At 37.3% G+C, this 14,314-nt stretch overlaps 1 protein-coding gene across 2 annotated transcripts in view; it reads left to right on the top strand.

Annotated features, from left to right (window-relative positions):
* Positions 1 to 13,809, top strand: part of AHCTF1 (AT-hook containing transcription factor 1) — an 86,085-nt gene extending 72,276 nt beyond the window's left edge. For both annotated transcript variants that reach the window (XM_075924913.1, XM_075924914.1), the window contains exons 30-36: positions 1,725 to 1,845; positions 2,724 to 2,827; positions 4,920 to 5,107; positions 7,789 to 9,661; positions 10,806 to 10,939; positions 11,662 to 11,768; positions 12,965 to 13,809. In XM_075924913.1, the coding sequence (XP_075781028.1) occupies positions 1,725 to 1,845; positions 2,724 to 2,827; positions 4,920 to 5,107; positions 7,789 to 9,661; positions 10,806 to 10,939; positions 11,662 to 11,768; positions 12,965 to 13,157 (2,720 nt within the window). In that variant the 3' untranslated portion in view covers positions 13,158 to 13,809. The remainder of the gene's footprint in view (positions 1 to 1,724; positions 1,846 to 2,723; positions 2,828 to 4,919; positions 5,108 to 7,788; positions 9,662 to 10,805; positions 10,940 to 11,661; positions 11,769 to 12,964) is intronic.
* Positions 13,810 to 14,314: the final 505 nt, after the last annotated feature.

Below are 14,314 nucleotides of genomic sequence, written 5' to 3'. Positions count from 1 at the left end.
TTGAGAAGTTAGCAGCATACTGGGACTATGTGATAATCTTTTTTATCTATTGAATTGTATCGAAGATGTGCTGTTTCTGATAGAGAAATGCAAGTGTTCATCTGTGTGGAGTGGAATTGTAAAATTGCTGTGTTCACATCAGTGGTTTATGTAGTGAAGTATTAATACATGCAACATGTTTGAATTTAAGGGTTTGGCAGGGTCTTGAGGGGCTGGTTTGTTGTCATTAAGGTGCCTCACTACTTGAATCTATGTGAGCAGGAGAGGTTCCCATCTACAATCTCCACTTATTTATTCAACCAGAGGGGAATAATTTAGGTATAAATATCTGTAATAAAATAGCTCTGACCTTAACAATCAAATAATAATCATGTATAGTTTGACAAGAAATACAACATGCTTTTCCAAACATAATCATTAGGTAATCTCCAAGAAACTTGTCATATTAATGTAATAATTTTGTCTCAGGTAGCAGCAGGTGGTAGTCTGTGTGGCTCCTACTTAAACCATTTTGTTTAGTCTAGTAGAGTGATACTAGCTCAGGTCACTTGGAGTAGTAGTAACTGAAGAGGAAGAAAGCAGGCAAAAAAGAGGCTAAAGAAATTAACAAAATGAAGTATGTCAAAACAGAAATGATAGTGGTGTTCAGTGGTTTAGCCTGACAATTCATTAGTTTAGGATCAAGCTTTATCCCTTGCTCAAGTGCCAAAAGCATTTAATTGTGCTTCTCCCCTCCTACCTTTTTGGGATGCAGGGGAGGAAAAGGATGTCTCTTTTGTTAATAGCATTACCAGCTTCAGGGAAGACCAAAGTCAAGCCCATCTCAACCCGGGTGATCAGCATTATGGAGATGGAAACACAAAAGGGCATATTGGAAAGATCTCGGGTGAGAGAATGAAGAAGAAACAAAAATTAAAAATAGGGAGATAAATATCCAAAATCCAAGGAAAGGTGAAGAGGTGGATTTAAGTTTCTGATTTTAAGACCAAAAGATACTGTTTGAAATTTTCAGTTGCTAATCCATTTTTTCTTGGAGTTTTAATAGTCAACCACTTTTTCTTCCTCTTAACATTTTTTAATATTAAATTACACAATAATAGGCAATAAGTATGTTAAATTTAGTTTAGTCAACTAATAGAATAGTCAATAAAGGCGCCTCCACCTTTGAAATGTAAGAGCCCTGTCGGGAGGGCTCTTATACATTTAAAATGCAAAGCACCACCAGGAGTACATGGCCAGTGGAGGACTGTTTGAGTCCCCACCTCGCCCCAGGTTCCCCACAGCGCTTCTGCATTTGAAATGTAGCAAGAGCTCTGCTCTTGCTACATTTCAAAGGTGGAAGCGCCACCAGTTCCCTGCTGCGCTCCTGCCCCTTCTCGCCACGGCAGTGGGGGGCGGGGGGAAGAGGGGAAGGGACTAGTCACTCAAACTATTTTCCTATTAGAGATGTATTTGCAAATATGGTCCTGCCTCCACAGAAGGTGCTTGCAGCCCTACATTTCTGTGATTGCGGGAGAAAGCTGCGTTTCTTTTATAGTGGAAGCAATAACTCAGATTTTTTTTGTGCATTTAAATCTCAACCATAACATTCCATTAGTAGGTCACATTTGCATTTTAAATAAAAGAATTAAACATATAATGACATTTTGTAATTTAAAATTAGATAAACCTTTTTAAAGAACTCATGTTGTGCCTGTTGTTCAGCTGTAAACTGTTGTTCCCAGGATTTCTGGAAAGGACAGAAATAGAATATCCTACACGTCTTGAGGAGGGTATGATGGTGCTGAATCATTTAAATGCCTTTAAAGTTGCTGGAATCTCTGCTTGTTTGTCAGCCAGTGAAAGGTAAATATGTAAAAATAATATGGCAATACAAATATGTGCGCCAGTTGGCTTTGTTATATTGTAAAAGCTCTATTATCTTCTGTTCGGATTGGTTCCCTGCTATTTTACTTTTATAACCTACATAGTATCAAGGTTCCTTGTATCTTCCTTAGTTGTTAATCATCAAACACTAACTCTCAGAAAGATATAGTCTTCATAAAGTCTTGTAGTTACAAACTAGTTAATTCACACTTCCCTAATTTGAGTGTGTTAAACTGACACTCTGTACTTGAATGTGGCACTTCTGTCTGAAAATTGTGTATCTTGTGTAATTAAAAGCAATAGTTAAGGTTCCTATGATTGAAAAGTTTTCTGAGGGATTCTTTGAGTTGATTCTTTTGTGTATTTTGGCAACATTTTGTACAAAATTGGGTTCCTTGTGTTCTCTTAAAACGTAAATGAGAGCAATATCTGTTGCCAAAGTAGCTTTTTCTTTGTAATAAAAAGTCCTGCAAAGAACAAGAAGGAAAATTAAATAATCTATGCTAACTTCGATACAGAGCATACTTTTTGTACAATTTGTTCTAAACTTTTGTTATAATAGTTACATTAAAATAAAACAGTGGAAAACATTTTTATTACTATAATTTTGGAAACTCTTAGAGTGGGGGGACATTTAATACTTGTCATGCCATTGCTTAATGTATGTGTATAGATAGAATGAAACCCCAGCAATATTTTGGGATAGGGAGTTCCGGTTTTTGTTCTGAATTTACGCTGTTATAATCATGGACATGAGTATTGAAAAATTAGAACAAAACATTTGTATAAAACACATGGTTTTACAACTCTAAAACATTTTAGGTGGAACTTATTTTGTTTCTTTTCTGTTTACAAAGTGTAACTACCACCGAAGAGTCCAAGATGCCATCTTTACCAGAGGAAAAAGAGCTGCCTCTCACAAGATCACAGACTTTGGAGGCACCAGAAGCAGATTCTGAATGTATGTATGTATGTTAGGTGTATTTAGCATTAAGGTAGCTTTGGTGAGGCACAAAAGTATTTGAGTTGTCACTCAACTTACCCTATCGCTCTTCACTTAACAAGAGTGAAATGAAGCTTGGTAATGCAAATTTTTATCGGCTTATAACTAGGATATATTTATAAAGAACCTCTGTTTAGAGGAGACAGAGTTAACACATTTTTACTGAATTAGATGTAGGAAAAATTGATACTGCAATTCATTGTTGATATGTATCTGCAAATTCTACATCTTTGCTGCAGAATTGAGATTAGATGTGCAGTGAACACAGGCTTTAAACACCCTATCTGACAGACACTGGGTAATCAAGCTGTGGGAAAGTATTAGCAGGAAGGAAAGATATCTGTCCCGCAACTCTTCCTGACTCGGGTTTTAAGAGCTTTTAACTCCTTCCTCTTGACTCCTTGGTGTGAGGCCATTCATATTGTTTCTCAGGCTTGACTGCTAGGTTTTGGGACCCGGAGCACCTACACTGTCCTGGTCAGTATATAGAAGCAGAACAAGATGAATTCAGTAGCATTGCATTGGCTATCCATGTAATAGTAGGTCAGAGGAATCGTTTCCTTTGTGACTCCATGCCAGCAGAAAATACTGCTGATACCCTGTTTTGTAGCTGCAGAAATGTGGCAGGCATAATGCATTGGTTGTAACAGTGAATTAGTTTGCATGTTTAACTCTGGTCATCAGGAAGGAGGCCTCTGAAGTGATACTAGAGGTACATTGGCTATTCCTAATCTTATGATATCCTTTGCTCACTTTTTTTTTGGTGCTGTCTGGGGGGAAGGGGAGAAGAGCCTACAGATCTTGTACATGATTTATCATCTCCTGGTTGTGTGTGGTTTCTTGAAGTTTTTATTAACAATTCTGAGATCGAGTTCACGCTGTTTTAAGAGGATATTTTATTACCAGATTTAACAGAAAAACAATAATAAAATAATAAAAATAGTTTTACCGTATGTACTATTAATCTATCACTAAATTTCAGATGAAAATACTATTTATGACGCTTGAAAATCTTAACTCAGATTCTTTCTTATAGCTCTGGAGCAGTCTTATCCAGATCACATGTTCAGAAATGTGACCCCTGGACTACTGTTACAAAAGGAAGCCTGTAGACTACTGTCTATACGCCTAGCTAGTTTTGTCAATAATATTCAGATTGAGGATCACAAGCCTCAAGTTGCTCTTGAATGTATCTACTTCAGCTTTGTGCTGCACGTGATATTAAAACACTGTGATTTAATTATTAACCAAGCTAAGTTATTAATCAAACAGGATGTTTATACTATGTTATTAACCGTATGTGGACGATAATATATGAAACAATGAACCCATACTGCTGTGACCTTTTCAGTTCATATTGATGGTTGAGCCACTGAGATCTGAATATCACTGATTTAAGTATTAAATCTCAATTGGCATTTGGGATTATACTATATTTTGATCTATCATAAAATGTTAATTTTCTGTCATGGCTGCTCATGAGCAAGACAACCTTTATTTTTTTTATATAGGAAAACTTTTTTTTCCTAAAAGGTCTTAGAAGACACTTGTGAAATCAGTTGGTCTTAAATGTATGAGACAGGGAGGAATGTCTTGTGGGTTGAACTGAATTTGCTTGGAACGGTTTTGTCTGACCCATGTGTAAACATTAATATTAATACTATATGGAAATACCCACTAGTCCATTGCGTTAGCGATTTCATCTGTCATCTTATAAAAAAGCTATTGTTTCCCTATGCCCCATCAACACCCTATTACATGCTAGATTGCTTGAGGTGGTTGGGAGCTGCTGTAATTTGGAACAGCCTTCAGTCTGCTCTAATTTATATGAGGGAAACCAATTGAACGTGACCACGGATGAGTTTAGGAGAGGCATGGCTCAAACATAATGAAAGATGTAGACCAATATTTTAACACCTACAGAATATCAATTCAAAAATCTTCAATATTTATGTAGCAGTTTAACTCCTTTTTTAACGTGTGCTGATTTTAATGCTAAACAACCTGAAGTCAGAAATTTACCGAGGGAGGGGGGGAATCTCTCTTTCAGCTGTGATCAATATCCTTCAGGGTGAAAATATTCACAGTATTCATTCAGAAAACCAGCTTGAAGAAGAAAGGAATAAGGATCTACATGAAGATCAGAAGACAGAGGAAGCTACAATACAAGAAAATGTTTTGTTCCTGCAAGAAAAAACATCTACTTCTGAAAATCCCCCTGAAACTAGAGAATTTAATGTAAGAGAATTATTTGTCCATTTTGCTAAGTCAGTACAAAATAGAAAAACTCTTGGAAAAACCTGAGAAACTAGGCATTTGGCATCTGAGTGTTTGCATATCACCTGCAAGTCTCTTCAGTTGATTAACATAACTATTAACTTCACTGCTGAGCTAGAAATCATGTATTCCTTTGTGCTTCCACAACATTTAAGACAGTGGAGCCCTAATCAAGATGGGTGTTGCTACAGCATTGCAAATAATGAAGAACACACAGTCAACAACCTTCTTTTCCTAAAATCAGATTGAGCCAGTTACATATTATTATGATTTGTTTAAATGTAAACATTTATAAACTTAAAAAACAAAAACCATTCTGGTAGCACTTTATAAACTAGCAAAACATGTAGCCAGTACCATGAGCATAGCCCACTTCTTCAGATGACCGGAGTTTTGAGTTTAGGATGTAGGTCTGCACATCCTAAACTCAAAACTCCGGTCATCTGAAGGAGTGGGCTGTGCCCACAAAAGCTCATGATTCTGTCTACATGTTTTGCTAGTCTATAAAGTGCTACCAGACCATTTGTTGTTTTTTAAGTTTATCCCATACAAACCAACTCGGCTACTCCCTGAAGCTTATAAATATTTATGTAAGGCTTTGTGAGAAGTGGTACAAAATCAAATATTTTAAGGCTAAAATCAAGTAGAGAGTACATTGTACTTTCATTTTAATAAAACATATACTCTCTGGGTAAAATTTTAAAAAGTGTGTAATCAGTGTAATAGTTTATCAGTAACATAATTGGACTGCCAGATTGTTTTCAACTAAATAGAAGTTTTATTTAGGATTTGAAGCCCAATTTATAGAATGTCTAATATTAGTTCTGATTTTAAAGGCTGGTTCACCATAGTATTTTTAAACTAAAACAGAGTTGTTAAACCTCCAGTGGTCTTACTGAATTTCATTACAATGTCATTGTTCAGTTTTACAATCCCACTCTCCCCATTGCTCTTCCTTCTGCCATCTGTGAGTTACTGGGACACAAGTGTGCAGTGCAGACTCAGAATCATTGCGCAGGATTATGCCCGTGGTGAGAAAAGAGATTGCACTGTTGTCAGATTGTCAGGATCAAAGGGCTGATTAAGAGGGTACTCCGTACACGCGCGTGCATACGGCATACCACTAAGCATAGTGAGGCACTCTTTATTTCTTGGCTCAGATTCTGATGATGCAGATATTTTACCTTGGCCAGCTTTTGAGACTGGAGACCAAGGCATAGAAGGTCAGAGTGCTCCTAGTTCTACAATTAGTGGGTTAAGAATCCTTGGTGGGGAAAGAGAAGGAGCCTCTGCCATGAGGGAGGCAAGCAACATAGTTGCTGAAGATGGTGACATAGTTGCTGGTGGAGAGCCTCCTGGATCGTAGGAAGGCTTTTCTATCCTTGCCTTTCTCCTACCGGCATACCTGTAGGCTTCTCTTATTGGTGTCTCTTTCCCTATGTTAAAGCCTTGAGTTTAGAGGGGAGATGTTTTTCTTCCTAAGATTGTAAGAGTTAGGGATGTAAGCGACTAGTTGCTTTCTCTCCCCCCCCCCCCCCCCCACCCTTTCTGCCTTTATCAGAGAGAAGCAGCGAGGTGGGAGGGCGGGGGGGGGGGGGGGGGAAGCACAAGCCAGTGCTGGGAGGAATCGGCTTAAAAGCTGGTCCCCTCCAACCAGCACCGTCTCTGTGGGGGACAGGGGAGCCTGGGGCAGCAGGGAAACAGCGTGAGTGGGGATTGAAACAGTCCCACTTGCGCCGGTCCCATTGCTGCTCCTCTACCTCTAGAATGTACTAGATCCGCCTGCAACTCTTGTGCATTTGAAAGGAAGAGTCACAGAGGGGATCCCGTGCCAGTGGAGACTGCTTTGCTCCCTGCTGACACGGGTTCCTGTGGCCTCTCTCCCTTTGAAATATACAAAAGCTGAGGGTGGCTATTGTACACTTCAAATGAAGAGGCGCAGTGGGATAGAGCACCCCCCTTATCAACTAATGGAGTAGTTGATGGAAAGTCCATTGACTAATCAATTAGCTGATTAATCAAAATTTAACATCCTTAGTAAGAAACCATACATACTATATGGACACAGAAAGAAAGAGAGTAATCTTGTCCAGCATAGGGAATTGCAAAGACTGGGTGACATAACTAAGCTGTCCTGCACAATCCAAAGTCATTTCCCCATGTAGCATTATTTATATCACTTGTATGTCAGCCAGTCTATCCAAAACCTGGACTGCTAAAGAGCCAATAGACATGACTGAAATTTTCAGAGCCTAAAATATTTTGTTTGCTTACAGCAAGGATTTTAGTTACTTTAAGGGTCCTAAGATGACTAAGAGCCCTGACATCCTAAATCTTTTCCATTTTCTCCTGCTCTGCTGTCCCCTTTCCTCTGGTTACTGTGGGTCCCATGCTATAGGTTACAACTTGATGATTGCTACCAGGAAGAGCATGTCCTCCCATCACTTACTACTTGGTTAAATCTAGGGAAGGAACCAAGCCATACAAAGCCGATGCAGATCCAGCCTCTCGACGTAAAACTCTGAATCTGGACATATTCGTCATATTTTAACTTCTTTAACACAGTTATATCAAGTCGTGTTGAAAGTGTGTATATGCAGAAATTAATATATTACTAACAGAATTCCGTACTTTTATTTTAGTTAATTGAAGATGGCACGCTTAATGCACAAGCTTCAGAAGAAACAACCGAAACACCTCCATTCAATGAGGAATATCCATCAGGCACTCTTAAACTTCAATACAACTTTGATGCTATAAAACAGCAGATCACTTGTGACTTGCCTGATACTAAAGACCGGGTTGAGTGTGATGCAGCTGAAGGGGATGGAGAGCTTTTCATGTCTGAAAGCAATTTTACTTTAATATTAGAAGGAGAAGAAGGTGAAGAATGTGAAACAGAGATAGGAGACCCTACAACATTAGATGTGTCTAAACCAGTTAGCACCAAAACAGATGACAAGCATACGAATCATGTAGGCAAGATTGATAACCAAGAGAACATTATGAATTCAGTGCCCACTGTAACTAGTGACCAGGAGTCTCAGAATATTGCTGAGGCATTCCCATATGTGCCTGAACCTATTAAAGTAGCTATTGCTGGAAATTTATTAGATGTAATCAAAGACACAAGAAGTAAAGAATATGCTTCTGAAATAGTGGAACACTCTGTTCATGAAAGTATACCTTTAAGCAAAAAGGTAACTAGTTCCCAGAAGCCGACAAACACTCCACTAACGACTATGCAGGAAGGAAATGTAGATAATATCAGTGTTTGTGAAGTAGGATATGTAGCGACGCCTAGACGTCGAAGGGGACGAAAGAGAAAAAATCTAAATATCCTCTCAACAGAGGATCAACAGCTGTCAAAGACAAGCACACCAGATCTGTTGGGCCTTTGTACCCTGAGGAGAAGTGCCAGGAGAACAAAAGAAACTTCTGAGATTCATGAAGGTTCTCTTCTTGATTCTGATGGAAATTCTCTAGATCAACAAATATCTCAGATCCCTAATACTTCAAGGAGAGGCCCCAGGAAAACTAGAGGGAATCATTTAGAAACAACAGACAATGTTCATTCTATTGAACCCACTTTACAGATGGCTAGTACTCCAAGGAGGGGGTTAAGGAGAACTAGGGAATCTGCATCTGTGCTTTCTGAACAGGCTAACGAGGAAATTCCTCTTGCTGAAGAAGCAATTAAGCTACCTGCTACTTCTAAAAGGACTGCTAGAGGTGCCAAAAGTTCAGTAGGAGATCAAGAAAATAGCCAGCTTTTCATTGATCAAAAGATAAAAATGGCAGTCAGTCCCAGTAAAAGTGGAAGGAAATTTAAAAGTGTTAGTTTAAAACTTACTGAAAATGTCATTAGTGATCAGGAGAAAGAGGCTTATGAGCAGCAGCTGCTGCCTGTGCCACCTAGAAGAGGCAGGAGGAAAAAGACTAGTACCTCATCAGAAGTCTCCGAAAATGGTGAGCTTGAGATATCAAAGCTGTCTCTTGATCAAATGGAACTTAAATCTTCTGTACTTCCTAGAAAATATGTCAGAAGAAAGACACTAAATCTGACTGCAGGTACAGATTCAGAGGAGAGAGAGAAAATACCTGACACCCCTAAAAGAAGATCAACAAGAGTTACACCTGCTAAAGTAGAAAAAACATGTACTGAAAAATCTGCTCTAGAGAAAACACCTGTTCAGCCAATTGAGATGTTGGCTACAACCAGGACTTCAACCAAAACGGGGCGTCGAAACCGAAAGAGACAATTACAATCAGTATCTGAGGAAAGCACGGAGGAAGAAGGCTTGCCTCGAGCAACTGATTGCAATCCTCCTTTGCTAGTTGCAGACCTAACTGAATCAAGACTTGGTGAAATGGACAGAACTCTGTCAGTTCATGGTACTCGTGTTACAAGGACCAGATCTGGCAAAATTGGCATGTACCAGAAGCTCTCCCTAGAGGAAAATGAGTCTTTCTTTTTCTCACCTCCTCTCACAAAGCTTACAAAGAAATCAAAAGGTATACCTGAATTATTTTCTTACGCAAAATATGAATGCTTATTATTTCATTCTCACCTGTCAGCTACATGAAAACTGTTTTATGCAAGGAACTTAACCATACAAAAGTAAGATCATAGTGAAGGGTATAGTTCCTTAAAAAACAAACAAAAAAAACACCAAATACTTCATGTCTGAGTTGTAAGGTTTATTATAAAAACCTTTAACAGTGAGGGAGTTGAAATATCACAAGTCTAGTAGAATGGAAGTCAGATCTTTGTTCTTAATTTCTATCTAGTTTGTTTCAATTTATTAATTTAATTAGTTACCTTTTGTTTTTCATTTTGGGAAGAAATAATGTGTTACTCTCCCAAATTCTATGTACAGTTTGAGTTCCCCTACTTATGGAACCAGAATGAGAAGCATCTCTCAGTAGATTAAGCAGCTCTGCAGTATGTGATTGTCCATCATGCATCATGCTTTGATTAGTGGGCAAATAGTTATGTGTTCCGGGACTAGAGTTAAAATGTCACTGAAATGTCACAAGGAGGAAGGAGACAAATTGTTCTCCTTGGCCTCTGAGAATAGAACAAGAAACAACGGGCTTAAACTGCAGCAAAGGGAGGTTTAGGTTGGACATTAGGAAAAACTTCCTGTCAGGGTGGTTAAACACTGGAATGAGTTGCCTAGGGAGGTTGTAGAATCTCCATTTCTGGAGATATTTAAGAGCGGGTTAGATAGACACCTATCAGGGATGGTCTAGATGGTACTGGGTCCTGTCATGTAGGCAGGGGACTGGACTCGATGACCTCTCGAGGTCCCTTCCAGTTCTAATGTTCTATGATTCTATGAAATGACTGACAGTGCACACCTAATCGAAGCCGATACTTCAGGTTAATTGGATACCCAAACTGCCATAATTGGATTAGTGTTTATCTGGCTTACATTTTGCATTATGAGTTGGAAGCCCAAGATACAGCCATTATGAAAAAGTACCAGAACCTTGAGCTTTCACGAAGCAGTCCAATTTGACCCTTTGTTTTAGGTTTAAGACAAAGAGATGTTTCCTGGGGAGTAAGCTTGGTTTTGTTGTTCTGTACTTAAATATTAGTTGTATTTTTATTTTTCTCCATGTTTGTATTTAACTGTACATGTTGTCGTCATAGCTGACAAGACGGAACATCCCGTACAGCTCAAGGATTTAGACCCAGAATTGTCTTCTCAGTTTGTGTTTTCACCCCCTCTTTTGAGGTCCAGGAGGAAACATGTATCCAGTATTTCACGGATTGTGGATGAATTAGTAAGTAATGTTTGTAATTACTTCCTGTGTTAAGCATTCTCTGTAATTTTTACAAACTATAGTTTTACAGAACAGGGTTCTGCAACAGCCATCATTAATGAATAATGTTTTTACAAGAAAACTTTAAGTTAAAACTATTTAGCTTTCTTCTTGAGAGTTAAAAAAATCAATTTGAATTTTCAGATGTTTGTACTATATTTCTGAATAGGAAAATAACAGTTAATAGCTTTAGAAATGTGGGCTTATGTATTTTTATAGGCATTCTTGTTCCGTAATAGGACTTAGCAAATAATTTTTTTCAGATTGGCCACCAAACCAACAAAACTGGCTCATTGTGAACCAAAACCAAAATGTTTTTGTTTTTTTCCTGGTGAAGTGAAGAAAAAAAAAATTATTTGAGTCAAATAAAACATCTTGAATATTTATTTGAATCACCATTTATTTTTGAAAGAGCCTGACATTTCTGAGGGGGGCGTGAATTTGGCCAAAACGGTTAGCTGAATTCAGCATGGATTCATGGATAGTTTTGGTGTACTAAAAGATGCATTTTTGTCTAGTTTACTATTTGCCTAAAATAATTTGTAATGCTCTCTTGAATAATCATTATCCTGATTTTAAAACTGCTTTGTACTAAGTATGTTTATAAATTAGTCAGTAATCCTTAGGAGTGGGAAGTGTCTACAGTACAAGTCATGTATATGTTTTTGGTTGCCTTTACACAGGAGTTACCAAGTAAGGAAGAGGATGACAAATCAGTAGAGTTTGTGGGAAAGCAGAAAGTCAGAAGGAAAAGAACAACTACAAAATCCAAAACAAAGCAAGCAAGCAAGTATGGAATGCTTAACACTGTCAAGCAATTTTTGTAAAGATGATAAAGTGCACACATTTTTCATTCTACGTTTAGGAGATAAATTTGCAAAAGTCTGTCATTCTCTTCATACAACAGAAAGGAGTGAATAGAAGATGTTTTCCAGCAGAAAAATTGACTTTTTTTTAGGACATTTGAATTCCTCACTTGACCATTTTGATGACTTTGTAAGAGTTCTCATGAAGAAACTGATTTAAAAGCACCAGAAATCCTTTGAGAGTAGTCATTCACAATGAATTTGGGTGGGAATCAATATTGCTAATTTCCGATTCGAAATATTGATACAAATTTCTGATGATGTAGAGCTGCTGATTTCTCCTACATCCCATATAGCAAAGTGAAAATAAATTATTGAATTTATCATTGAGACCCTTTGTGATTTCTTTTTAAATGGTTGAGGAAAATTACTATGCCTCTTGGTTTAAATTATTTTCAAGTCTCAAATATAGTCAATCTGCATTTCCATTGGAGAGTTTTCTGGATTTTTTTTTTTCATAAGTAGGAGTCAAAATTGCTCCTCTCTCCCCTGAATGTTTCAAGACTTGTATTTAGGACTAGTTTGGCATTCTGTATTCAATAAATGAGGACATTATGCATGGGGGTCTTTTTTTGTTTAATTTCAGTAAAATAGAAGACTATATAGATAAAGTAAAAGAGCCCCTTGTAAATTTGAAACTGAAGAAGGAAAAGTTTAATTATGGTTTAGCATTTTTAAAGGAATACCATGGCTCTTCAAGTGATTGTTCATGTCCATTCAACGTAGGTATGTGTGCTCGCCACATGCACCTGTGCTGAAAGATTTTTCCTTAGCAGTACCCGTAGGAGAAATCTGGCTTAGGTACCCCCTGGAGTAGAATCACAGCTCCTCGCCCACTGGGGACCTCTGCTGTAGGGGATCTCTAGTCCAGCAATATCCAGGCTCCTTCTGGACCACGGATTTTGTCGGACCAGTGTGTCCCGGACTAGAGATGTTCAACCTGTGTAAATTATTCCCGTGTAAGATCCTGCTTGATTATAGAATTTCTTTAGTGTGGAGAAGACTAGAATTTTGTTTTAATTTAGCTTTTTCGCTTTGTTTCTGTCTACCAAAACATCCATATTCTTTGCGTTTTTAGAGCATGATGTAATCTAATTGAGACTTGCTACTTTTCTTGCAGAGCAATGGGGAAAGAATGTTCTTGGTCACCTCCACCAGTGGAAATTAAATTCCTTTCTCCTTTTGGAAGTCCCGTTGATGGGACAAAAAGCAAAAAGAAAGAAACTGCAGAAACAGCAGAAAAGACTCTTCGAAAGAACAAAAAGAGACTGTCTAATTTTCCAAAGCCAGTAGTGCGCCGGAAGATGCTATAACTTTTTCTTTTAATTTGTAATGTACACCACTGTTTGTAAAGACATCAAAATTGTGTGGATTATTAAAACAAATCATCTAATTTGGAAGATAATTTATATAAATTATTGTAAAATTTCATAAACAAATAGTCTTCAATAAGTAACTCCATATGGAGTGTGATTTCTTCAGTCAATGCAGTTTTTCTATTTTATATTAAGACTTCATACATTTATATATGTAAATACAGCTTATTTTAGGAATGTTAAATAAAAATGTATACTTCTCAATATGCTTATTGTCTGCTAGCTTTTTGAGAGGGAATAATGGTTTGAGCGGACCAAATTGCGTGAGGATACCGTAATGTCTTGCCATAATTACTAACCCTCCAAAATTAGGCCAAAACTCTTTTTAAAATTTCATTTATTCTTATTATAATGTTACAGATTTTAAAACCTGACATTTGTTTTAAATTTTATAGAAAATGTTTAAATCTTTGAACCAGTAATTGGGATTGTAGAACACAAGCTGCTAATTCTTTACATTCATGGTTAAAATGTACTGTATTGAAGTCAGAATGTAAACAATTGTACTGAAGCTGTGCAATATTTTTTTGTATTTGTCTTGAACTTTGGGAAAGCTGCTCTTAAGTTTATAAAACTAGATCACACCTCAGATGTTTCACTATTTTTTTTTCCAATTTTCTATCAGCAGAAACCTAGCTACATAGATGCTTTGGAAATTGTCAATGATGTACTGTAGGATATACATTTAAAGAAATACTGCCTCTATAAATTTGGACCAAATTTGAAAAAATGCACTTTTAGAGTAATAGAAATGCTATCACAATTTAAAATGAACATTTTTCTGTAAATCTACATGCTTTTACAGTGTTCAAAATCCAGCACATTGTAGCACTGAAAACCAGTGAAGGAAACACACTTCAGTGATTTTTATTGTCTAAGCTGAGAACAATGCAAAAAGTATGCAAAGATTGTAATTAACAAACCAGATTTTGTAGTTATTTCACAGATTATCTCAAGTGATGGTGAAAGTGCCCCTTTAAAGACTAAAATAGCATGAACAATAAGGTAAACATTCCATTTGAAAACGAACATGGGAAGTGCTAGTCTGGCATTTTAATATAGCAGTCATAATTCTTTGAACCATTTAGGCAGTG

Source organism: Pelodiscus sinensis, chromosome 3 (genome assembly GCF_049634645.1).
Source record: "Pelodiscus sinensis isolate JC-2024 chromosome 3, ASM4963464v1, whole genome shotgun sequence".
Classification (NCBI taxonomy): Eukaryota; Metazoa; Chordata; order Testudines; family Trionychidae; genus Pelodiscus; species Pelodiscus sinensis.
This window is presented reverse-complemented; position numbering and strand designations above follow the sequence as displayed.